This window comes from Lissotriton vulgaris, chromosome 7, assembly GCF_964263255.1.
Source record: "Lissotriton vulgaris chromosome 7, aLisVul1.2, whole genome shotgun sequence".
Taxonomy (NCBI): domain Eukaryota; kingdom Metazoa; phylum Chordata; class Amphibia; order Caudata; family Salamandridae; genus Lissotriton; species Lissotriton vulgaris.
In genome coordinates this window covers 1,603,929,919-1,603,954,232 of record NC_141695.1, presented here as the reverse complement: position 1 = coordinate 1,603,954,232, position 24,314 = coordinate 1,603,929,919, and the positions used below count along the sequence as shown (strand labels likewise).

Sequence of the window (24,314 nt, the reverse complement as noted above, 5' to 3'; positions counted from 1 at the left end):
TGACCTTTCGAAATTTCAAGCACACTCTCTCAGAGGTGCTATGGCTAGCAAGTCCTTTTGGTCTGGTGGTAAGTTAGATGTTATCCTTAAGGCTGCTGATTGGTCCAATGCCTCCACTTTTGTGCGTCATTATTGTAAACCTATTGAACACATGTCCGACGTTGTTCTTCAAGGCTACCAACATGCATAATGTAGCCTCCTGTCTTGTAATGAAATTGCGATTCTCCTATTAACATGACCAGAGAATCTGGATTTCATTAAAGACACGGAGGCTAACATTATCCCACCCGTCCCTCCCTTAGATGGAGTATTTATATTCTCATGTTGTTGAATATTTACATCCTAATACTGTTTAATTTTAGTTTTGTTGTTGTTTACAATATGCACTCTATCTTTGCCAGGTTCTTTCAGCCCTTCTAATTTTTCACTTTCTTTCAGATAACTCGACATAACGGATCTTCCTGATCTTCTCTTCATTTCCCTTCTTCATCGCTCTCCAGTCCGAGTTTCATCTTGAACTTCCCGACTCTCTCCTTATTTCATTGCATTTAAAAGAGGCAGCTCTGTTGTTGCTCATGGCTTATATTGTTTTCACGCTGTCACTGCATTCTAATTCTTCTTTCTATGATGTAAGCGGCTGCTTGTGAGTTGCATTAAAGGATTAATGCATAATGTTAGCCTCTGTGTCTTTAATGAAATCCAGATTCTCTGGCCATGTTAATAGGAGAATCGCAATTGCCTGTGCATCATTTCTTTCAGTTAATCTGTTTCAATTAATGTAAATAATTACTGATGTCAATAGGGGCGAGTATTGGATGCACCAAAACATCTGCAGCAGTGAGTGCCGCTATGCTGCCAGGATATGAAGGTTAAATAGGACTGGCAGGTCCCGTTTGGGTACCTGCCTAATGGTCACCTGCAGGTTTTATGGTGAGTCCAAAGGGCATAGGAGGGGTCATGTCTAACGAAACCTGGACCAATTCACCTGCTGGGTTGAGTGGTGGTTTCATCCTCATGGTCACATGATTAAACACTGTGGGTTTATTAATCTAGCATCCTAAAAAGCAGGCAGACTGCAAGTATTTTAATATGATTAATGTACGGGAGAATGACAGACTTGGTGAGGCACAAAAGACTATTCCCCAAGGTTACTGGACTATGACACAAAATTTGTTCAATACGGACTACAATTCCGGGGATAACGAAGCGAACTAGGGCTAGTGCTGGTTTAAGCACCAAGGGTCACAGTTGGTCAGAAGGTAGGGTGTACCTGGGATTGGACTACAGTAATTTAGCCTGGCGGGCTGTGTAAGTTGTCACTCCAAAAAGGGTGCAGTGTCTGCAATTTTGGGCATGAAACAAATATTCCCTCAAACCGATTTGACACCAGTTGGTTGTTCGCCATTGGTTTAGCGATCAAAAGGGCTGTGCAAATGTCTGGGCCAACTCTGCAAAGTAGTTGCACACTGGACACGGGCCATGTTCAGGTTTTTTTTACAGAGTAATACATAGCGCGAACTTGACCCGAATCGGGGATCAGAGCGCTTTACATAGCACCAGTTGCATTACATGAGGATACATTAATTTTTGTTGGGCACTGGGAGATTACGTGATTTGCCCAGAATCAGAGGATGTTCAGTGTCATTGCCGAGACTCAAACCCAGTTCCCCAGGTTCGAGGTCAACCGCCCTAGCCGTTAGGACAAATCCTCTCCCCAGGCTGCTTCAGTTATAAACATTCCCAGCCTGGATTGCCAGTTCAGCTAGACCGGTTGAGGAAGCGGACAGCTACAAGGGTGCTGCTGTCCCTTATTTGGGGAAACAAGGTATTAAAGCACTAAGAGGCTACAATGTATTAGGAAAAGTTGGCATGTCCATTATTCAAGGGAAGGCAGGTAGCTGTACTATTGCACCCCCCCCCCGTCTCCATCCACTTGTCTGAGCCATGGCTCGCATTGGTGAAGTTTGAAAGTGCATGACTTGCGCTAGGAGAGGACATCAGATTAGAAGCACAGCAGTTATACATCGCAGCCAGAAGGTGAGGGGCTAGCGTGCAATAAGGCAATGGTATGAAGCAGAATACCGGGGGTCAGGTGTGATGCCAGGGCATTAGATTGGTCATACACGGTCAGAAGTGTACAGTGCCAGGAGCAGCGTGATTACTGAAGTTAGCTATGGGCAATCATTGGATGCCATTCCATATAGGAGTGTGCTGCGTCTCGAAGGAGGCCTGGCTCTTCGCCCTTCAGGAGAGGGTTATTTACTGTTGCAGGCTGTCAGCTCGCCCCTTACCAAAGTTCAGGTTGAGCAGGTAATGTATGCATGCCTTACAATGCCAGACAATGCGGGTCCTGGCAAGTGCTTTGGCAGTCACACTTTCAGGAGGGGCAGCGACTGCAGCTTTCAGGGGGGGGGATGCAGGCAGAGTGCATAATGCAGGTGGTACGATGCCCTTTTTTCAGCTACCTTCAGCCAGGCTATCTTCGGGACCCTGAGAATCAGCGAGTTAGTGGCAAGGTCCAAAACAGACTCTTCGGGTGGCATTAAAGGGACAGGATGCAGTGCTCTCGGGGGCTTCCCTTAAAATTGTGGTAAGAAGATCAAAAACGGACCAGGCCGGGAAAGGGAGGGTGATCTGGTTGCACCAACTAGGGGACATGAGGTATTGCCCAGTGGTCCTGTCGCTTCCTCCTGGCCTTTAGCCCGGCTATAGAGGGTTATACACTGATTCATGCTGACAGCACGCCCCTTACCAAGTTTAAGGTTGAACAGGTAATGAAGGTATGCTTAACTATGTCAGGCAACGTGGGTCTTGGCAAGCGTTTATGCAGTCACACTTTTAGAATTGGGCTGCAACTACAGCCTTCAGGGAGGGCATGTCAGTGGAGCGCATTATGCAGGTGGGACAATGGGAATACCACTGTTTTAAAAGGTACGTCCATCCGTAAGCCACCCAGAGGAGGGGCGGGAGGACAGGTTAACTGATTCATGTACGGGGAACTTTAAATACACCTGGGGGCAAACCTTGGATGCATCAGATGTTTGGTGGTGTGCAGTGTTATTGTGTAAATTGATATGCAATTTTTGGAGTAGTGTTGATGATGGTTTGCAGAGCTTCAATAAATGTGTGTAGCAACCTTGCGTTTCTTTATTTTGCCAGGAGCAAAAGTCTGGGTGATTGGTCATTCGCGCATCTAAGAGTGGCACATTGGGTGGAAAGCAGGAAATGGAGGCATGGGTTTTCCGCCACTGAGATAGTTTGGTTGGGTTTCCCAGGCATGTGCTGGAACAGCTTGCTGAAGAAGCTGCTGCACAGACTAGGGGGGGTGTCCCCCCTCCCAACATCCTGGTCATACACCTGGGAGGCAATGAGTTTACTTGGAATGGGTAGGAGGGCACTATTGCAAGAAATGAAATCCTCCATGTGCAAGTTAAGCAACCTATTGGGGACATGTGAGTTATGTTGATTGGAGATAACCCCACGTTTAAAGTGGAGTTGGGCCTGGTCAGGGGATGCCGTGGAAACCTCACGCTGGAGTCAACAGTGCCTTGCGCAAATTCACTGCACAGAGGAGGCTTGGCTTTATTAGACACGGCCTGCTGCATGCCAAGCCCACACAGTGTTTTGAAGAGGAGGGGTTCACCTTTCTGGAGTGGGCATGGACTTGTTTTTGTTGTACCTGGACGAGGCTCTGGAGCCAGCAAGATGTAGGTAAGAATGCCTGCCTTGGTGGGGGTCTCTGGTTGAGTCGGTGGCAACACTCAGAGCTGTTTCGAAGTTACAGGCAGATCCAGAGGATGAGAGGTACATAGGGGTACCCTCTTCAGTAGCACAACAAGGGTGCAAAGGCCAGATATCCCCAAGTGGTCCTCTGGACCCTGGAGGAACAACGGTGCCCCGCTAGTCCTACGGGCGGTTGTAACCTGAGCAACCGGGGGCTGCCTGGATACGCTCCTCCTCACTCAAGATGGGTGGACTAGCGGTCCACAGGTGGGAAGGGGTAAACCCTCCCTCAGAATTGGTTAGTGCTGCGGTGCAATTTGGCTCATCGGGTGGGCAGGCAGCAGAGGGGCAGCGTGCCCCTGGCTCGCCCGTAAACTGACCCACCAAGTTGGCATATTTAGGTATGCAAATAAACCTGCAGCAATTTTTTCCACTAAAAAGGTGTCTTGTGAATTTATTTAACCAGGAGATTGCTGTATGTGTGATGGGGACTGTGTTGCCGATATTGGAACCATGCATTGTCCCTTTTCTTTTTTTTTTAAATCTCCCACTTTCCTCTTCTAAATTGTTGGCATGTATACATATGTCCGGGCCTTTGCAGAAACTAAAACGTGAATAAATGGCTGTTATTTCTCTCTAGAAATGGGAGCTACCCAGTTTCCCAGCTCTATACCTGACCAGTTCGACCAGTAAAAAAAATTCTTAGAATTCTGGGACACGTAGTTTTAGTCCTAACCCCCCCCCCCCCCCCCCCCCCCCAACGTAGTTTTAGTCCTAACCCCCCCCCCCCCCCCCCCCCCCCCCCCCTCCCCATCCCCCATTAGACCTTTGTTTTCTGGTAAATTCCATCCCAATTCCAGCAAATGAACAGGACTGTAGGTATAGTCTTGGCCTCAAAAAGTGTTTTCTTCTCTGTACTGTAAATTTCTGCTTTGCTGGAAATTAATCCCATTCCAAGATGGCTCCAACATTGGCTAGAATGTCTTTATAAAAAGCAGATTTCCATAACATAGAACTTTCTTTTTAAAATGTATTATTTTTGTTACTGCTCCGATTTAAAAATAAAAATAAAAACCTTTGAATACATATTATAAGTGAAACGGAAATTCTTCGACCGGTCGCTATCTGTTACATACGAACCCGCGCGGTCTAGTCATTAATGGCTTGGCTGTGGAGCACTCAAATTTGCTTTCTCCGTGAGCGACAGTGCGTCACTACGTGCCGACGCTTGTTTCCTCGGTAACGAAAACAATTTCTAACTCGCGCGAGTCGCGTTTTGAGACCTTGGTCAGAAAGTGCTGAAACCCCCGGGAGACCAGACGAGAATGACAACACCCAGAGCTGCCCCACCTGGACCCAATAGTAGCAAGCATTGTAACTTCGTGGCGCAGGACCAAATTTGGTATTTCGAGCTCTAAAAATATATATATATTTTTTATCTTTCAAAATATTATAAACCATACTTTATATTAGAAATTTTCCGGGCAATAGTGTTGAAAATTATTTTTAAATGTAGTTTACATTTGAAATATGCACATGTAGATTGAAGTAATTTACTAATAATGTAGCTAGTCAACCACAAAAAAACAGCGTTTAATTAAGACAGCCAGTGTTTTAAACTTTTTATGCTAAATGATCGCAAGGCAAAATATTTTAACAGCGAAATGCCACTGAGTTGTTAAATGTTGTTTTTATTTGCTAAATATCCAAACTTTGTAAAAAGAATCGATTAAAGAATGTATTACATATTTATAAAATATTAACCACGCCTCTATTTTAATTGCGGTCCCCTAAGTTTGTATTTTTTCCCCGCAAAATTTTAAGTTTGTTCCGCATGATGAAAGTGTTATTTCTAAATTACATATTTCTTAATTATATTCTTTCAAAATCTGCCTTATGGGAGGACGAACCTGTTGGCAAGTTTGTACTTCATGTTTAAAATTCACAGACACAAATGAATTCATAATGTACAGTTTTAAAAATACAAACACACACAGGCTGCCCGGTTCAGTTTAATTGCTGCTGCACGGCCATCTGTACCGCCAGCAGACAGTTATTTTGACAAATGTTACTGTTAGTGATAATTATATTAACAATAATGCTTCCAATGAGTATCACACATGTATTAATCGTTGAATGCTATACTTTTGATTTCATGTATTAAAAAAATTAAGTTAACTTCTCTAGCTGTATCCTGGAGTGCCTTATTCAAGATCTCCCACATAGGATATACAACACCCAACAACCTTCAAACCACATTTCCGAAATGATGCCAGGTGACTGGTGAAAACTCGATCACCTCTTCGCAGCATTAGGTGTATGGAGTGCTATACAAATGCCTCAATACGTTACATAACCTTTGTGATCACACCGCACATAATAATCTGGTATACCCCGCTGCTGCATCTCATCATTGTCCCCTCTTCTGCATTTCTCAGACGGACCTCAAAAACACTTTTGCTTGAGGGAAAACCTCAAGATTGACGGGCCGACAGCTGCTCATTACACCATTGGTTGTGCACCTCCAGCCAAGCAACATGTCGCCATTTTATTTCCACTATTGTCATCTTGAGTTTACTTATTTACCCTCCATCTATTGTTTGGATGTTCAGTCCTCAGTCTGTTGAAATTTGTGTGGCAACATGGTCTGTACTGACTGCTAAACTCACATAATCTGGTCGCCCGACTGCAACTAAATACCCTTATTTTATCCTATGCTATTTTGAACCCTGCTTTGACCTTTATCTATCTATCTATCTATCTATCTATCTATCTATCTATCTATCTATCTATATATATCCCTTGTGTTGTGTTTATATATAGTGTATATATGCACATGTGCCTTTTAAGTCATTGTCCCTCCCCACTCTCAGCAATGGCAATAAATAGCATATTACTCTCTGCGCTTGCGCATCCATGGCTTAACGAAAACACACCAAACCATTAAAAGGCATGGCACTGCAGTTCTTTGTTATCCCTGTACGTACGGGATGACATCTATTTTAACCATAATAATCCCTTTTCTATATTTCATGTCTGACTATGTATCATGCTGGTTTTTTTCTGCTTGATCTTCTGTACATTACTCTCACACTCTCTGGATAATAGATCCTGGTAGATTCTCTACAGCCCCTCCCTCCCCAAAAAACAGAAGAGACACAGGAGGCAAAGGTGCAAATTGCTAAAAAGAAGTAGGAGATACTGTGTAAAAACATACCACTCATTAACTTTCTTTCAGTTTTTTTTCATTCTAAAGCTTTGTTTGTTTGGAACACATCAGGACGGACAGATACAACATATCAACTAATTAAAGGAGGAAGAGAAAATTAAAGAAACACACAACCTTAAATGAATGATTATCAAAACATTACTTAAAACTAGGCAGTATGGCAAAATATAGGCAAAGATCAGTAGTTACGGTTTCTTGGTATATACTACGTTGTGGCGCTTGTGGTCACATCTTGCTTGTTTCAGCTTAAACCATGTTCTCTCTCTGTTTACTCCTGCCCAGAAGGTCACAGTTCTCAATGAATTTATTTAATCATGCTTACATTACACCAATGCCATCTACTTGGGCTCGCCCGTACAGCCTATTAGAAAACTTTGAAGCCTGTGGTGGCTATTGCAGTTCTCATATCTCTCCGGTTTTGGCCCAACTTTGCTGCTTTCTGGTGAAATAAAGACTCCTGTTTAACCACATTTATTTGATCCATTGGGCAGACTGCTCAACTAGTAGTTCACCCATATGTTCCGTTTAACTCAGTATCGCTCTTCTCACAATTTGTGGTCAGCTTTTCACTGCAGTCTGCAGGTCCCTAGGTTACTCAGCAAGACAATTGGTCGGCACTTCTTTTCTGTCATGGCTGCCCAGAGTTGGAACTTGCTTCCAGATTCTCTTAGAGATGAACCAGATGTTTTTCAAATTCAAGAAACGTCCTAAGGCCTGGCTAGTTCCTCAATCGAAAGGTGGTCGATCTATTTAATGGATTATGAGGTTTTTTATGACTGTTTCAGCGCCAGGATACCCCAGTGTGGGTGAACATTTGCACATTATAATACACAATATAAACAGTGTACTTTTTCCATATCCATATGGTAATCTAACATGACTTTGTAGAATCAGGACAGAACGTGGTCATTCATTTACCACATACATGGCTAAAAGCATGTATAAATAGCATGTATAAAGAACTTACAAGCTGTGAAGATCTGTCTGTAGCTGGACAAGTCATCTGGATTGATGTGATCACAACTGTGATGAAGAGAAATGTACTAAAACACACATATCCATCACCATTGCTTGACCATCCAGTAGGGCAAATCTAGTCATATGACGGGAATGTTCGATACTGTATCTGATCCTGTATTATGCAACTGCTCATGAGAGGCTGGAATACAAGAAAAAGCCTGGAGCTGTGCCCTTTACAGATCAGGCGTAATCTGTTTCCACCCCATTAGTGTCCTCCTTTAAATCTTTAAGTTACAGGATGCCACTGGGATTCCCACTTAGCCCTGCTCTATTTATTATGTATCTCACTCCCTTTGCTGCACTCCTCCAGAATGAGCTGAAATCCTTTAACTATGCTTGAGGAAGAGGGGAGCAATCATTTTTGCTCTCTTATTCCATGGTCCCCATAATGGTGGCCCTCTAAGCTAGGAATCCATCACACTTGGCATGTAATCATGGAATTCTCTTTGACAGTAAGCTTTCTTTTCAGCCTAACATCCAAATGTTTTTCTTCTGCTTAAAGTTTTGGGAAAGAGTCTCCCATTCCTGCCTGCTTAAAGTTTTGGGAAAGAGTCTCCCATTCCTGCCTCCCATTTTCAGGAAAACTATTGTCGGAACAATCATTTTGTCAAGCTGGTATTACTGCGATTCCTTGCTCTTCAGGCTCTCTATTTATACTTTGGCTAAAGTCGAGGTTATGTACAATATTGCGTCTTATCTTATTTGGGTCTTAGAAGTCGGACTCATATTTCTTACCTTGTGGAGTCTCTTCATTAACGCGGGCGTTCTATTAGGTGGGCGGGCTCCGTCGGCCGTTGGCAGCACTAGCGAAGTAGTGCTCCCAATGACCAACGGGAGCACGCAAGGGTTTAACAGTCAGTTGCCCAAGGCCCTTTTTAAGAGCAACTTCTTGGGTCAGTTTACGGTCTATCATACAGCCTAAGTAATTTATCAGACACAGACTTCATATGAATTCATCTTCCTCTATATTCATTACTAAAAATAGTCCATACTGGAGAACATTCAATTTCATACCGGTCTGCAAAGGCCTAGGATATGATTCCCCTTATCTGTGATTGACCAAGAACACCTTTTATTTTGAACAAATTCTAAAAACTATTTTCTTGTCTCATCTAGATTCTGTTATGTGTCACACTACATAAGCCTCTGATGCCAGTACACCTTGTTTCTTTCATGAGCTTTACTAATACACAACATCATCGTCATCTTGAAATCAGTTTTCAAATCATCAAAGCTAATTCAGAATGTCATAACATCACCCATTACTCGATGAGAAAATAGGTTCAAGTCCACTTGGGTTTATGTGCTTTGAAGGAAGCCCACTATTTGATATGCGCAGATCTATCATGCCATTTTCTGCAATATCAAATGTTTACATTTGTTTATTTAAAAAATGTCTTTTTTTTTTTAAATCATGAAATATGTCAGTGTGGCTACATAGGATTTGGGAGTGCTAATATAGCTATCCTGAATTATGGAGTACTATCCAAAATGCTGAGAGAGCATGCCAAGGGGAGGTTGTTGATAACCACTACTGCTTTCATACCTTTGGTTCCCTTTCTCCCCCAAAAGACCATGACTTAAGTTGTTTCCTAAAATCAAGGATGTCTTTTGAGGTTCTCAAAAGATCAGGCTCAAGATTCCACACTTTCAAAAATAAGACAGAAGATAACAAAATCTTCCTGTGTAATTTGGAGTTGACAGATTCTCTGTAAAAGCTGACTAGATTCATGGCACCTTTACATGTCGCATTACCACCTTCAGGCTGGTTGACTACAGTTAAGACTAGAGCTCTCCATAAATCCTCATTGTGGCTTTTTAGACAGTTCTTGGTACATCCTTTCCCTACATTAAATGCTTACCGGTTGTACACAGCCTCAACACTATGCTCTGAATTGATCCAACTCTTCCAGTTTCTGGCCATTCACTTTATTCGGGCTCCTGTATTGCTGTGCTTTCCCCTTTATCTTTTATGCTTGCTCCTCAGTCCTGATGTTCAAAACTGTATGAAATCTCACGTCTTCCTTTTTTGATGCCGGCTGAAATGGCTAAATCTCTGCCAATATTTTTTGCTATTCAATCTGCTCTTTGAAACTGGAGGTAACTAAACATCGTCAGGGAAAAATCAATGCTCCATGTCAACATGTACCATAATCCACACAATTGTATATACTAAAGTCCTCATTTTCGACTGTGGTGTGGGCACACTGGTAAACCTGGTCAGCAGGGGCCTGAGCCTTTGCTCACCGGGTGGAGGACTTTTGCCAAATTTAGAGATTCCTTCCTACTTGTCTTCAAAGCAACTGTCACTGCTTGGCTGAAGTGTTTGCCAAGTAGGCTTCATGTCCTAATCAAGAGTTTGCTTGGAGGACATAAGAGGGCCCTATAACACATGGATGTAGAGTGGAAGAAACAGAGCAATAAAGTACAAATCAAACACAGAAAGCTGCAGACTCCTTACTTTAACATTGGTGTGACCCCGAACGGATACAAATATTAATTTGGAGCCAATGTATTCAATAACCAATCAGATTAAATAAATTCATATAAACAACGTTTATTGTATAATACGTTTTGTTATTTTGCATTTCAAGTAATGCATATATTTATAGTCACATATCCATGTGTAATTTCCAACAGACATATAATACAAATATAACTAAAATAGTCAATCACACATCTCATTATGAAGTGCCAACCACACCCCACAAACACTAATATCAATTTAACCACACAATCCTATCCCAGTACTACAACAACATCCATACTCGCAATACATTCACATATTCATGCAAATAAAACATCACATTAGGGAACCTCAGACCCAACTCAGTAAGCTATGCTCGAATCACTATCCTAAACCAAGCACAAACATGCAATGGACTCCTTATCGATTTTAATTCAATTAAAATGTTTTTCCTATTGGTTTCATGGATCCATGGTTTTTAGTAATTTTCCTGCTTAATTATACAAATTTAATGGATCTCAAAATAACGATAAATCGCTTTAGGTGTCTTCCTTCATTATCTTGTAACTAATTTCAAGCAATTTTTGCTCTTTAGGTTCACCATCAATTAGCGCTGACACGCGTTTCATTGAGAGCCAAGATGTGGGGAACCACCTTTTTCAGGGTGGAAATAGTAAAATGACGCAAAGCAATAGCGGTAAAGAAATTATAGTATAAAGTAACAAAATGCATCTACACAAGGGGCACAAATATTCAAAGACCAACCCCCCCAGGAGAGAATATCATGTACTCCATACAGGTAAGCAGTGCCAAATATGGCCCGAAAATGTAAAAATGGCCCTCAAAGGTGCCGGATTAGCCACATGTTTGCAGACCGTACCTTGATCTCCAAGAAAACGGAGATGAGTAACTTTATATGATACACAAAGAGGCCTCACTCCCTCAACCACTATAAGGCAATGACTCTGAGAACACCGCAATAAATGCTCGGCTCGCGTCACGTAACAACGGCGTAATGGGGGGGGGGGGGAGAGAAAACATAAACAGAGAATGACATCCTAAGACTCGGTCTCAGACTCAAACACAATGCAAGTTGGGGCAATACAAAATCATAGAATGGACAAACCTTCTCCCTGTTGAAAGAGAACCATCTCTATTAAAAGAGACATTCTAGTGAGGACACTGTGACGGTTGAATAGACTCTTACCATAGGTTTTTACAAAAAAGTGTCCTGTCGGGAAGACAGCTAAGCTGGATTTAAACCCTAACACGTATAATGGAAGTGATCTATATTGTAACCAAAGGCCCAAAAAATACAGAAGAACTACAACATTCAATAGGCAAGAAATACCATTCACACTATTGGAACCCATAAAAATAGAGTATAGAAAGAATGACTACAGAGGGCTGATATTTCAAAAGTGGGAGGTGCTGGAGGCACCTTCTCCCAGATCATGAAACATCTCAGGGATGGGTAGTGAAAGGCGTACAAGAGAAACATCCCACCTAATCACTGCAAAGGCGGTTACTGAATGGCATTCTCCCACAGGATCATCTTATTCAAGCTCCTTGTGTGCGTATTCGACGTAAAAATCCAGTATACTACTTATTTTTGCATAACACATTCTCATCCTTTCGTTTTCTGGATTTAATCTTCTCCAAAATGATCCATGTCAGATCCTCTCTGTATGACCAAATTGAATCCAGTGTTGGACTAAAGGAGCCACGTTCTTGCAGTTACGAATGGCAGATTTGTGCTCACTGTAACCCACTCTAAACTCTTGACCTGTCTCTCCTATGTATCCTAGACCACATGTGCATAAAATGAGTTATATCACATTAGAAGATCTACAATTTGTCATTTTATTCAAGTTGATTCTTTTTTTGTCCAACAGTAATGTCGTCAGCAACAATCATTCCTTCACATGCATGAGTCATTCATAGCATGACCCACATTTGTGATTCCTTTTATTAGGATTCTCTCCTTTAATACATTTCTGAATGAAGTAATGTTTACTGTCCATGATAGATTTGCCTAAGATATTTCTCAAGTTGCAGTTCTCTCTGAATACGAATGTTGGTCTAGATAACATCACTGAGGTATTGATGTTGAGTAGGTGTCATTGGGAGTTTACTATTTGCCTGATTTTATGGTCCAGGTTTGAATGACATACTACAAACACCAGTTTGTCATAATTTTCTTTTGTTCTATCCTGGAACATACTTTCCCTGTTGTAATACCTGGCTTGTTTTAGAGCATTACGAACCAGCTTTTTTGGGTAGCCCTGGTTCAAAAGTGTCTTCACGAAGTCAGTAATGTTGGTATAGTTTCTGCGAAGTCTGGGAAACTGACTAAACGTAATTCCTTGCTTTTGGCAGCAAGGATGAAATCTGTCCAAATGTAAGACTGTATTCTTGGCTGTCGGTTTCATATATAATGACACTTGCAGTTGCTGATCCTCATATTTAGTCCATAGATCAAGAAACAAAACCCATTCCCTACTATGTTTAGGTGTGAATTAAAAATTCTGGTCACAAAGATTTATCCAAAGACATAATTCATTGAGTTGTTTTTCTCCTCCAAAAAAAAAAGAAAATATTGTCTATGTATCTCGACCTTTCTCCTAAAAATGCCCTTATACACGTTTGCCATACTTGGGACACAAGATCAATAGTATAAATGGCCAAAAGTAACAGGATTTTTAGGTAGGTTGTGTCTGGGTGTTTCAAACTCAGAGCGCTTCAAACTCAGAATTCAACAATCTCCCTGCAGTGCAATAAGGGATTTTCCAGTCCAAAGTACTGAAATACACACAGAAAATCCAATACCATACAAGACAAGCAACCAATTTAAATGCTTTATTGGTGAGGGTCAACTGCGCTTGGAGCCAGTGTTATCCTTCCCCGACTCACTCTCGCTCTCTCTTTCACTCTTTCTCTCTGTCTCCATCACCAGGGCTGTGTTCTGTCTGGGCGGGTATTATACGCAGGTGCAAATTACCCTCTTTCTTTTACTAGTTTGTGCACTCAGTCCATTTTGCTTTCCTTGCATGTTATTTTCTCACCAGAATGGACACATTCTGCCACTGACAGTGACCACAGGATGTGCTAGGCTGAATGTGCACCCATGCTTGGCCTGCGATCTCAGCAGGCAGCAGTGGAGGAGGCCACTCTTGAGTGTGTCCAGGTGTACAGAGCTCTGTCATCATCACAGGTCTCCGGTTTGCGACAAGCCCGCTTCGGGTCTTTGCGTTAAATGTTGCTTGGGCTGTTAGGCCATTGGTCACAAGGCCACCTGAATACAGTCTTCTGAGGGTGGCAATAACCTGCTACAGCACAATTCACTGATGTAGCAGTATAGATTACCAGGGTACAGTTTGTGGTCACAGCAGCATGGAACCACTTGTCTGGAAAGGCTGCACTCTCTTTCCTTAGAGCAAGCAGATTGCTTCCTTAAGCCCTCCTGTGTGGAAGGATCCTCAAACGTCTGGTGCCAAGCTGCTTCTGGTTCCCACTGGAAAACCACACCTCCTGCTGGGCTGGCAGGCTCCTTACCTCTGTTAGCAGACAGTTTGGCTTCTAGGCAATTCAGGACAGGGTAACAGCTTTTTCTTTCTGGGTAAGATTCTAGGTGATGTCCTCTCACATCTGGGAAGCTGCTGTTGGGTAAGCCCCAGCTCTTGTTGCACTGCAATCCTTTGAGTACTCTTAGGACTACTTCCTTCCTTGGTCAAATAGAACATGGAACTTTAATAACAAGTGTGTCAGAGCACCCACTTTTATACAATGAAAGTAAATGGGATGCGGATTCTCTGTCTGTATTTTCTGGTTCACTCATGCGCACAATGCATGTACCACGCAAGCCACATACATGCACATGTATAATATGTACTTTATATGTTAGTGCTACGATCTGGAATAACACAAACAGGATGAATGTTGCTTGAGCAGACCTGTAGTCCTCCCCTATGATGACACAGTTAAAAAGGTTTGGTCTCAACTACTCATTTACAAAACACAGTATGCTGCCACCACTGCTTTGCGTCCTAAACCCATCAAAGGGACGGTAGTCTAATGTCAAGGAAATAATTGCAAGTTTGGTGTGACCCGAAAGGTCCAGAACATGTTCAGGACCTCAGTTTTGTGAAGGGACAGGTAATGCCTTTGTGCACTCACACAGGATTAGCATAATGCTGAGGCCAGTATCAAAAACCAGCATACTATCAACTTGCAGTCGGGCACTGAGTGCATGGGACCACAACTGTACACCATGGAGGGAACATTCCTGTCCCAACAGATGCCATTCCCAGATCAGACTACCCAGAACCTTATTCCACTGTTGGAGAAATTCAGTTGTTGAATCAGCAAATCCACCAGGAAAGGCCTTCTGTTCTCTATCTGGCTTCGTTATCCACTGTGTGCTTGTAGTGAGATAGACCATCTTCAGAATGTGGGACTTCCACTCTTCATTGCACCCTTCACATGAGTGGTTTGTGATCTGTCTGGACCACAAAAGTAATACCTAGCAGATTTGACCAGATCTTTCTCGGCGCCCACACTATTTGCAAGGTGCTTTCTTTTCAGTGGCCTCCAGGTCCTGTTACCTTATTAGTAACGACTAATAAAGGCCAACAGGCGCTTCCTCCCTTTGTCATCGAATTGAGATAGCACCACTCCAACTCCCTTGTCTGAAGTATCTGAGTGTACCACGAAGGGGAAGGGGGTGTTTCAGTGCAGGCACATTGCACAGTGCCCTCTTCAGTTAAAAGATTTCCCAAACGCCCAACTCCTAATCACAATTTTGGGCTGCTTCTCGTATGTGAAAGAGACCACAGGGGTCCCATAGTTAGCTACACAGTAACATTAGTAACGGGTCAATCCTAATAAGGCTATCAAATGTGCCTAGGTTGTGGGCACCTCCCACTCCAATATTGGTTGAAGCTTTGCATCTAACTGGCAAATCTTCCTGTTATTGACCGAGGGCCAAGGTAGACTACAGTGAACTGCCCCACCTGGCACTTGCTTGCCTTGATGATCGCTTTCATGCTCTGTATACTGACAGACATCTGTTTAGGGTGCCTCTGGTGTTCTTTCCATCAATTGCTGAACCCTGCTGTGCCATCCAGGAATGCAACGGAATCCTCTTCTAGCTCCGATAGAACATAGCTCACCTGACACCGGATAGTGCAGATGGAATATTTTGTAACCCAAAAGGCATTACCTATAAGTACAATAACCCCTCTTGTATAAAGAATGCGGTCTCTTCTGGCAGTGGGTGCTAAAACAATCTTTCAGAAGTTGCTGGTCAGATCAGAAATGTTCAAGTATTTTGCAGTGCCGAGCCAGTCAACAGCGACATCAGATCTGGGGATTGGACGAGCACCTCTCATAGTGACTCTGTTGAGTACTCTGCAGTCCACATAAAAGCGCAAGTCTGTGTTACCTTGTTTGGTCACCAACATTACCCAAGGACTACGAGATCTCTGTCACTCTGAAATCAAACATCTTGGCCATCTCTGCGCTAATACATTCCTGGACTCTCAGTCTTGCTTTCGGCAGGCAAACTGTCTCCTGTGTTATTCTCATGAATACTGACAGGTGTTAACCGTGGAGCCAGTAAGAACAGGTGGGAAAATTATCCCAGCATCTTCCTACATCCTTTCTGCTGCTCAGGCACCAGTTCGGCGGTAAGTTGTATCCCTTCAACAGATTCCACAGCTCAATCCCTCCTGCCACTAAGAGGTAGGTGAGTAAGAGGCTCACTGTCATCCTCTACTTCCTCTGACATATCTGTGATGTTTCCTGGGTAATTTCTTCAGAGGTAACACTTCGGCAGGTTTACATGAAACTCCGTTCTGGGTTCCTGTGTGGCACCTATGCTCACCATGTAATTCAGCTCAGATTCTTTCTGCAGTACCTTGTATGGACCACACCATTCATCCTACAAAGCTCCTAGTATCCAGTCAGAATATATTTCTGGTCATACCATTCTTTCATCAGCTCCTGGCTAGCCTGTTGGGGTTTCTTTGTCTGACCCCTGTATAGCACCATCAACTTCCTGAAACCAATCACCTAGTCTCTCACATCCTTCTAAGGTGATCCAGAAGTTCCTTCCCAGCCTTCTGTGATCAAGGTGAGTGGGCCACGCTCTCACTGCCCAAACAGAAGTTTAGAGGGACTGAAATCGATTCCCTTCTCAGGAGTCTCCCATTAGGTGAATAAGAGACATGTATGGAAAAAATCTAATTTCCTCCTGAGGTTCTTTGTTAGAGTTTCCATAATGCTAATACAGGTCTTGTTGGAGCCCCTCCACTAACCCATTCATTTGTAGATGGTCAGCAATTCTCCATTGTATGTCACACCAGCTTGCTGCTACATCTTTCTCTCATGTAAAAGATTAAATTGGTTCCCCGGTCTGAAGTCACAATCTTGGGAAATCCAACCAGATAAAATATCCCTGGAACAGCCTCAGTTGCCACCTATAAAGTAGTGCTCCTTAGGGGTACCGCCAATGGATACTGGGTGGTCTGATAAAACACAACTAAGATATACCTGCTATCTGACAGTGAGTTAGGTTTGGAATGGACCAACAATGTCTATTCCCACCCATTCAAATAAAACACCTACAACTGAGATGCCAGTGAGACAGATTCTGCAAAACCTCTCTGTGTCTCTGCACATACCTGGTTAGTAAAACAGAGAGTGAAGCCTGTCCTGGGTCTTTCCAATGCCCAGTTGCCTGCTAAGGACACTTTGTGGAGAGTAGCAACAGTACATTTGTGTGCTCTAGTCTCTTGCTAGCAACTGGATTTGGGTGCTTACTGTACAACAACACATCTTCCCAGCTAACATAAGGACGTCCAACCATTTCTTTGCTGACCTGCACCTGAGATTCCTTCTGAAGTCCCAGAGGCATAGGCAGTCAACTTGTACCACATGGAATTCCTTCTGGGCAGATCCTCCAGCAGGAAATAACCCAATGCAGCTCTAGCAGTGACCCACACTCCAGCACTTGTCCTCTTCGGTTATTGAATTCTCCTCTCCATCAGTAGCACGGGTAGTGGATGCCACGGCCACTGCCTTCGCGAAGTCTGCCGGCTTGCTACCTTGGTCTAGTCTCCGCACATCAAGTATGTGGTTCCAATGGTTCCATTCTCCTCCAGAGGCTGACATTCAGCCTGTGCTCTGGTCAGCACTGCTGATGGGGGGTCTAAGCCATTTAGGCTTATGGTCCAAGTACTAAACCAGAGGAATCAAATTATTGCCCAAGACAAATCCAGCTCCTTGCTTCTCTCTCACCCCTGCATCAACAATGGCTGACTTGGCATTGATTTCTGCCTCAGCTGGGCAATCAGTATTCCATGTCCTCTCCTCTGGCTACTAAGCCTGTGCCGTTGTAAACAGTGAGGACCTCCTTGGGTTTCAGGGGCTTTCTCTCAATGATAGTTCTACAAGCTCCTGTATCTTTTAGGGCAGGAACTTTCCTCCCATTGACACTAGCTTTTAACTCAAACCCTATTGTGTTTAGGTGTATGTGCTGCACGGCATTTGGGTCTGCCACCCAAACATTATCCAAGCTAAGGTGGGTGTAGCGGCCCTTCTCAGGTCCTCTCACGAACAGTCAACACACTCGCTATCATGGAAGTAGCAGGCCTTTCACTTGACTGTCTCTCTTGTAATGTCCCTACTTGAGACACCTAAAAACAAATGATTACTCTGGGCTTGGAAGAACCTTCTTCTTCTCCCTTCTCCTTGTGCTATTTCTGACTTGGAACCCAATTTCCTTTTTGCTTTTGCCACCCATTGGAACCTTGATTATTGTCCTGCCTTTATCCTGAGCTTTGCAACCTGTCCATTGAGAGTTCCTGGATCCCTCTTCCCTTGAGCTTCAGCTCCTTGTTTACCCTGTTATCTAACCACTTGACAGCCCACACTGCACGTTTCTCTGGATCCCTTTCTACCAGATCTGAACTGTATTCCTTCAGTGGGGGATACTAGTCCTTTAGTCTCTCTGTCACCATTAACTAGTTAAGGGCATGAAAATCATTGACTTCTATCACTCTTCCTCACTCATTCCAATCACTTAACGCACCATGAATCACGGCCACCATATCTTCGATTACTGTTCATAAACCTTTGCAGATGCTGAGCTGACTTCAGCGCAAAATGTCTAATCAGATCCTTCATCTGCGCATCATTTATTTGCTTAGTTGCAAGCATTCCTCCAAAGAATGCCATGCCTTCTGTCGACAAGTGCTTCATGATAAGAGACATTTTTATGTCATGGGCAAAGTGGGCTCTGGCCCAGGGCCCTAGCCTTTGAGGGGGCAAACCTGATAGAGCCAGCTCTGTTCTGCAGAGAGTCTTGCCCTGAGGACCTTGAATAATTCTTAAACAGATTATTTTCAATACCGTTTTCCTTTAATTTATTTTAACATGGGTGATGTATTACAGACATTTTTCAGAGACATGTTTGTTTTTCCACACCATGCACCATCCATAAAAAAGTTTATTTTATATCAAACCAGGACCTGGGGAGCAGGTACAGTCCACCAGGGCTCCTCACAGTTTAAAGTCAGCAGGTCCAGTGCACATCTGATCTTCTGCAGGTCCAGAACATGTTCTGAAGATGGTTCCATGGGCTGCCACATTTATGCCTGACGCCAGTAAGTGTCATAGGGTGACTCCTGGCTCTTCCCTAATCAATGGGGGGAAAGTTCCTAGGAGCAATCCCTCACACTTTTAAAGCAGTTCCTGTTTACCCTACTGCAAACTATCCGCAGTGCACCCCAAAATCCAAAAGGGTGATACGAGGCAGCTGAAAAAAGGGGAAACGGTGTGGTGTGAGGCTGCGGTTTTATAACAGTGGTGAAACCTGATCATCAAATAAATATTAAAGACTGAGGCTTGGTGCATAACATCTATTTCTTGATGTCCCAGTAAGGGCAATGGCACTACCAATGGATCCTTTGGAAGGTTGGGGTTTGCTATGATCACAGCAATCTGTAAAAGAGTCCAGTTTTGTGCGATGTCGCCCTATGTCTCCCAGGGGGTTGTGCTCATGACCCCAGGAGATCTTCAACAATGATTTAAACACTCCTAGAGCCAGAGCTTTTTGCTTGAGCTTCACTGGGTCCCCCGTCGGTTAGTCCTAAAGCTGCAGTATCAGCATAGTAAAAGTAGAAATAAGACTCCGGGAAAATGTTATTCAATGTGATGCTTTATTGACAATGTTGATGGTTAACAGTGCAAAGTTTTACAGTATACTAAACCATATTGAATGTTGGTACTATCCGCATTGACTTCAGTGGTGTTGCAATGCTGGATATTAAATGTATTGAATATTGACACTGTCCCCATTGATTTCACTTGTGTTTTATTGGTGAATTCTTACGTATAAATGCGTTGACTTATGTGGTGACACACTGCCAAAGAAGGTAGATCTGCCGTAATATTAATGGCACCCACCTTATAATCTAATATTGCTCCTCATTTAGGTGGGGGTAATGTGCTTATAAGGTTCAGGACCCACAACGTTGTAACATGATATGAGGGTGTCACCATAGGTATTTCCATCTACCTGATTGTATATATTTGTAATTTGTGTGTAGTATTTAGTTATATGTGTGTATGTGTGTAATAAAAGTACTTTTCCTTTTCATAAAAAAGATGTATTAACTGAACAATGATTTATTGACTGTTGTTGTTACATACCAGCAAGCTAGGTTTACTAGCCAACACCACCTTTCCTGAGTAGGACTTGGAATCCTGTGCTTCCCTGCTCTGAGAGAAGCAAGTGCTTCAGTAGTGTATTTGGTTCCCAGTCAAAAGACAGTTGTGGACTCATTACTTCTGAAGGACTCGCTTCATTCGCAACTCAAACCCAATTTCTTACAGTGTCTTAACGTAGTTTAGAGTTACGCTAACAATATCAAGAAAATGATTCTCAAGATTTGGCTTATTTTAAACATAGGAAGTCTGTAAAAAACTTTATTGTTTGATTAATTAAAATCATCACAATCATCCATTTGTAGCATCACAGAATATTAAAAGTAGCATTAATTTGAGGTTATAAAAAAAACCGATATAAAATGAATTCACATGATTTTAGCAACTTATTAGTCATGTTAAAAAATGACACTTGGGAGCCGTTATTGTCCCGTATGAGTTAGCGTCTACTAAAAAATGAACACAAGGCGAAAGCCAGGATTATGGAGGTACATAGTTGGTACTGCTAAAAACACGAATCTGTTGAAACAGTAAGAACACTACGTATGATGACTTAATGATCCCGAGACGCATAGTGTCCGTAAATTGTTTATATAAAGAAAGAATGCAGCCTCGAGCGGCTGCTATTTCACGGTACAAAGGGGTAGATCATCCCATTTAATGTTGACCATTGTTTACTTGTTGGCATTTCCGGTTGAAAATCTTATTGCTGCTCTTGTCATAAACTTAGTAAACCGAATGTTAAGCATTGGGTTGTCCAGGTTCATTGATGCGAGTATGGCTTGTCTGCATGCACGTATGCCCAGTTTGTTCCATTCGCTTTTTAACATGGACTTCCGGTTGTCGAGAAGTACTGGACAGTGACATGCCACATTCTCGATTGATTCCTTGTCACTACCACACCCCCTGCACGCTACCTCGGTGTTTTCACGTTTCCAACTCGGCAGATGGTACAAGAATGGCCATTTGCCCATTCTGAGGGCCATGAATCTTTTTTTCCATAACACGGAGTAGGTGCATGACAGGTATGGGGCCATGACCCCTGGCTTAAACCATGGAATGATTGTCCAGGCGTGCTTACGTTTAGCAAGTTGAGCTCTGTCCGAGTGAAAGGACCAGAGGCGAACATTCCTCTTTATATAGATTTTGAGTGCCTGATGTGATGAATTCAAATTCCAAATTTCCTCAGAGTCCAGAAGTTTTAATGAATCATGTAAATAGCGCCGATATGTTCCACCTAGCTGACCAAGGGAAATTTCCTGTCACAGGAGGGCCTCCAGGCTTCCTTTTCTTGAACTACGCAGCTTATTACACAGCCTAATGAATGCTCCTGCCCCTACCGCGTGGTGGTCTTGAAGGCCGAACTCAAGGCGTATTTGAGCAGGGGATGAGGATTTCGGCAGGTTCAACGCTTGTTTGAATATTCTTGTTGTTATTTTATTCACGAGACTGTTGTCCTTCCCTTGCATGATCTCCTGGCCATAGGTAAGAAAGTCAGTGAGTTTTGCCTTCATGACAGTTATGAGAGGGGTCAGGGATGGCCCTGAGAGTTGTCTGGCGAGTGTCTTGAATGCAACCTGGATAGACAGAGCGTTGGCTTCTACCTCATCTCTATGTTTAGAGAAGGAGCCCCTTCTGTCCATGTGGACCCCCAGGTACTTGTAAGTGTTTGCTTTTTCTACCTTCTTACCATTGTATACCCAACCGCCGCCTCTGTATTTCCTTGACCCAAAAGTGATTGCCCTTGTCTTCGTTAGATTCAGTTCTAATTTGTTTCTGATGGTGTAAAGGGACAATTGATCAAGGAGTCTTTGTAAGCCAACCCTGGTGTGGCTCAGCAGAACCAGGTCGTCTGCATACAATAGATTACTAACTCTTACCCCAGCGAGTTTTGGTGGATGAGAGTTATCCTCATCGAGCGACTCTGACAGATCAGAGATGAAGAGGTTGAAAAGAAGAGGCGCTAACACGCAGCCTTGTTTCACTCCGCGTGATGTTATTTTAAACATAAGAAACATGGCACTTGACAGATCCCTGTTTTGGTTCAAACGCAGCAAGATCTCAAAGACGTACTAGTACACTTTAGACCCAAGGGATGCAACCCTACTTATTCACACCGCTACAATTGGCATTTACCCAGGGTCACAGGCCATTTTCCTTCTGGCTCTTGTGATGTCTGTAAAGTTAGTTAGCATGCCAAGCAACTAGACTTGGGACTTTCAATCCCATGTGGACTGAGAAAACTCACAAACTGCAACAGTGAGGGTGTTCAAAATGTATATAATTGAACACTACAGTAACTTCAGGCGTAGACGAGCTACAATGATCTCAACTAATAGTTTTTTTGATGTGTCCACCAATTCCCGAGGTCACTTAAAAACGAGCAGTTTGATACTTACTTCCATGATGAGCTTCATGGATGTAATCCCTAGCACTGAATGATCATGCACTGTACAGTGCCTGTGCCACGATCATATACAGACTGTTCCCTCGATAGCTGGAGTAATTCAAATGTATTCTCCCCCCCCCCCCCCTTCTGTTTCGAAGCGGCTGCCTAACGTACAATCGGCCTTTTGTCTAATTAATTATTATTTCTCTTTTTTGTTCTTTCAACCACAATTTATTTTCCTATCTGTATATAGTAATATAATTTCCAACTGGGTGCAATATGATATACTTGCCATTTACTTTAAGTAATGATTTCCTGAACATAACCGTTGGTTGTTGGCACACAACACCAGCAAAACGCCAACTCTACATTTCCTAGCGAGCAATGCGAGGACACATCCTGCCCATTCCAGATATGCGCTGACACCAGCACAGTTTTCCATTTCTGGATTAGTCGTTGAAAAATGTGAACCACGATCTGTACCATATTTCCTCACCCATCATGGACAGCACGGCAGGCTCACATTTTGGGAAGATGTGGTAAGGTGCTACATATAGCGCGTGGCCTGCTCCTTCCTGGTATTAAGGAGAGGAGCTTTTCTTCCTACGTAACCATGCATCATCATACCTCAGCACTGTGACATACACTACTTTGGATATATGATCTTCATTGAACATTACTGTATGAAGTGTGAGTTTTTTTGTAATAGTCAACAATATTCAACTTGAGACATTGCTTTTATTGTTTGCTGTTAAACATTTAGATATTCCCATTCTGGTTCTGGATGGAGAGTTGAGGCAATACCAGGGTAAGCCTGAGTTCGACATAGTAAAATACATCTGTGCAGTGTGAATTCACAAGTTAACGTGTATTGTACCTTCATCACTATATTTTTTTATGTACTGTGTAAATAACTGCCATATCCCTTATAGTTGTAGAGGAATCCTGCTGAACCTCACCAGAACAAATTTATGTGGCGTTGTATTGAAAACATCCATTATTATTTATTTACAAACAAGTTAGCAGAGAGGAAATAGTCCTTACAAATATGATTGCACCTCCCCTCATGGCACAATTCAGGAACAAGCAGAAACAGTCTTATGAGTGCTCTGCGGAGCACCTCCTTCCTTGGCCAGAGAAAACTTGAAGTTGTAACATCAAGTGAGTTAGTTGCTCCCATTTTGTATAGTCAAAGCAGACATGAGATGTGGATTCTATATCTGCTGTAGGAAAGTAGCCCTTTTTGACATGTTATCTAATGTGTCTTCGATTGGAAGTCCCTTGAGTTCCTGCTAACTAGGTCCCCAGTGCAAGAGCTCTTTCCCAAAACTGTGCAATTGTTTTCACCCAATTGGCCTGAGGTACTAAAGAGGGTACCTAAGGGCAGTAGCATGAATTTTGCCACCCTAAGGGACCCCTCATCAAGTACATGCAAGGCTGCCATTGCAGGCTGCATGCCTTGGTGCAGACAAAAGTGAAAACTCGACATGTCACATCCCTGTGTGCCTTGTCCCCTAACACAGCAAACACAAGGAGATGATGGACGGAGTGCTAAAACTTTTCAGACACTCACCCCCAGTCACAGATCTGGGTTGATTCCATCATCATTCTTTAGCTCACTTCACCACCTCAGTTCAGACCCAGCTATATGCAAATCAGTCTTGACCCTGTGCCCAATGGGAACAGTCCAGCCCGAACTGCCAAGCCATGTCCCCTAACTCTGCACATCATTTTTGTAAGTCCCCCTTACAGCTGGC

General features: G+C 43.0%; 1 protein-coding gene across 1 annotated transcript in view; it reads left to right on the top strand.

Annotated features, from left to right (window-relative positions):
- The first annotated feature begins 4,923 nt into the window (after positions 1-4,923).
- LOC147706077 (ciliary microtubule inner protein 1-like) overlaps positions 4,924-24,314 on the top strand; it is an 84,681-nt gene continuing 65,290 nt past the window's right edge. Inside the window, exon 1 of the mRNA XM_086932521.1 lies at positions 4,924-5,125. Within this exon, the coding sequence (XP_086788647.1) occupies positions 5,049-5,125 (77 nt within the window). The 5' untranslated portion in view covers positions 4,924-5,048. The remainder of the gene's footprint in view (positions 5,126-24,314) is intronic.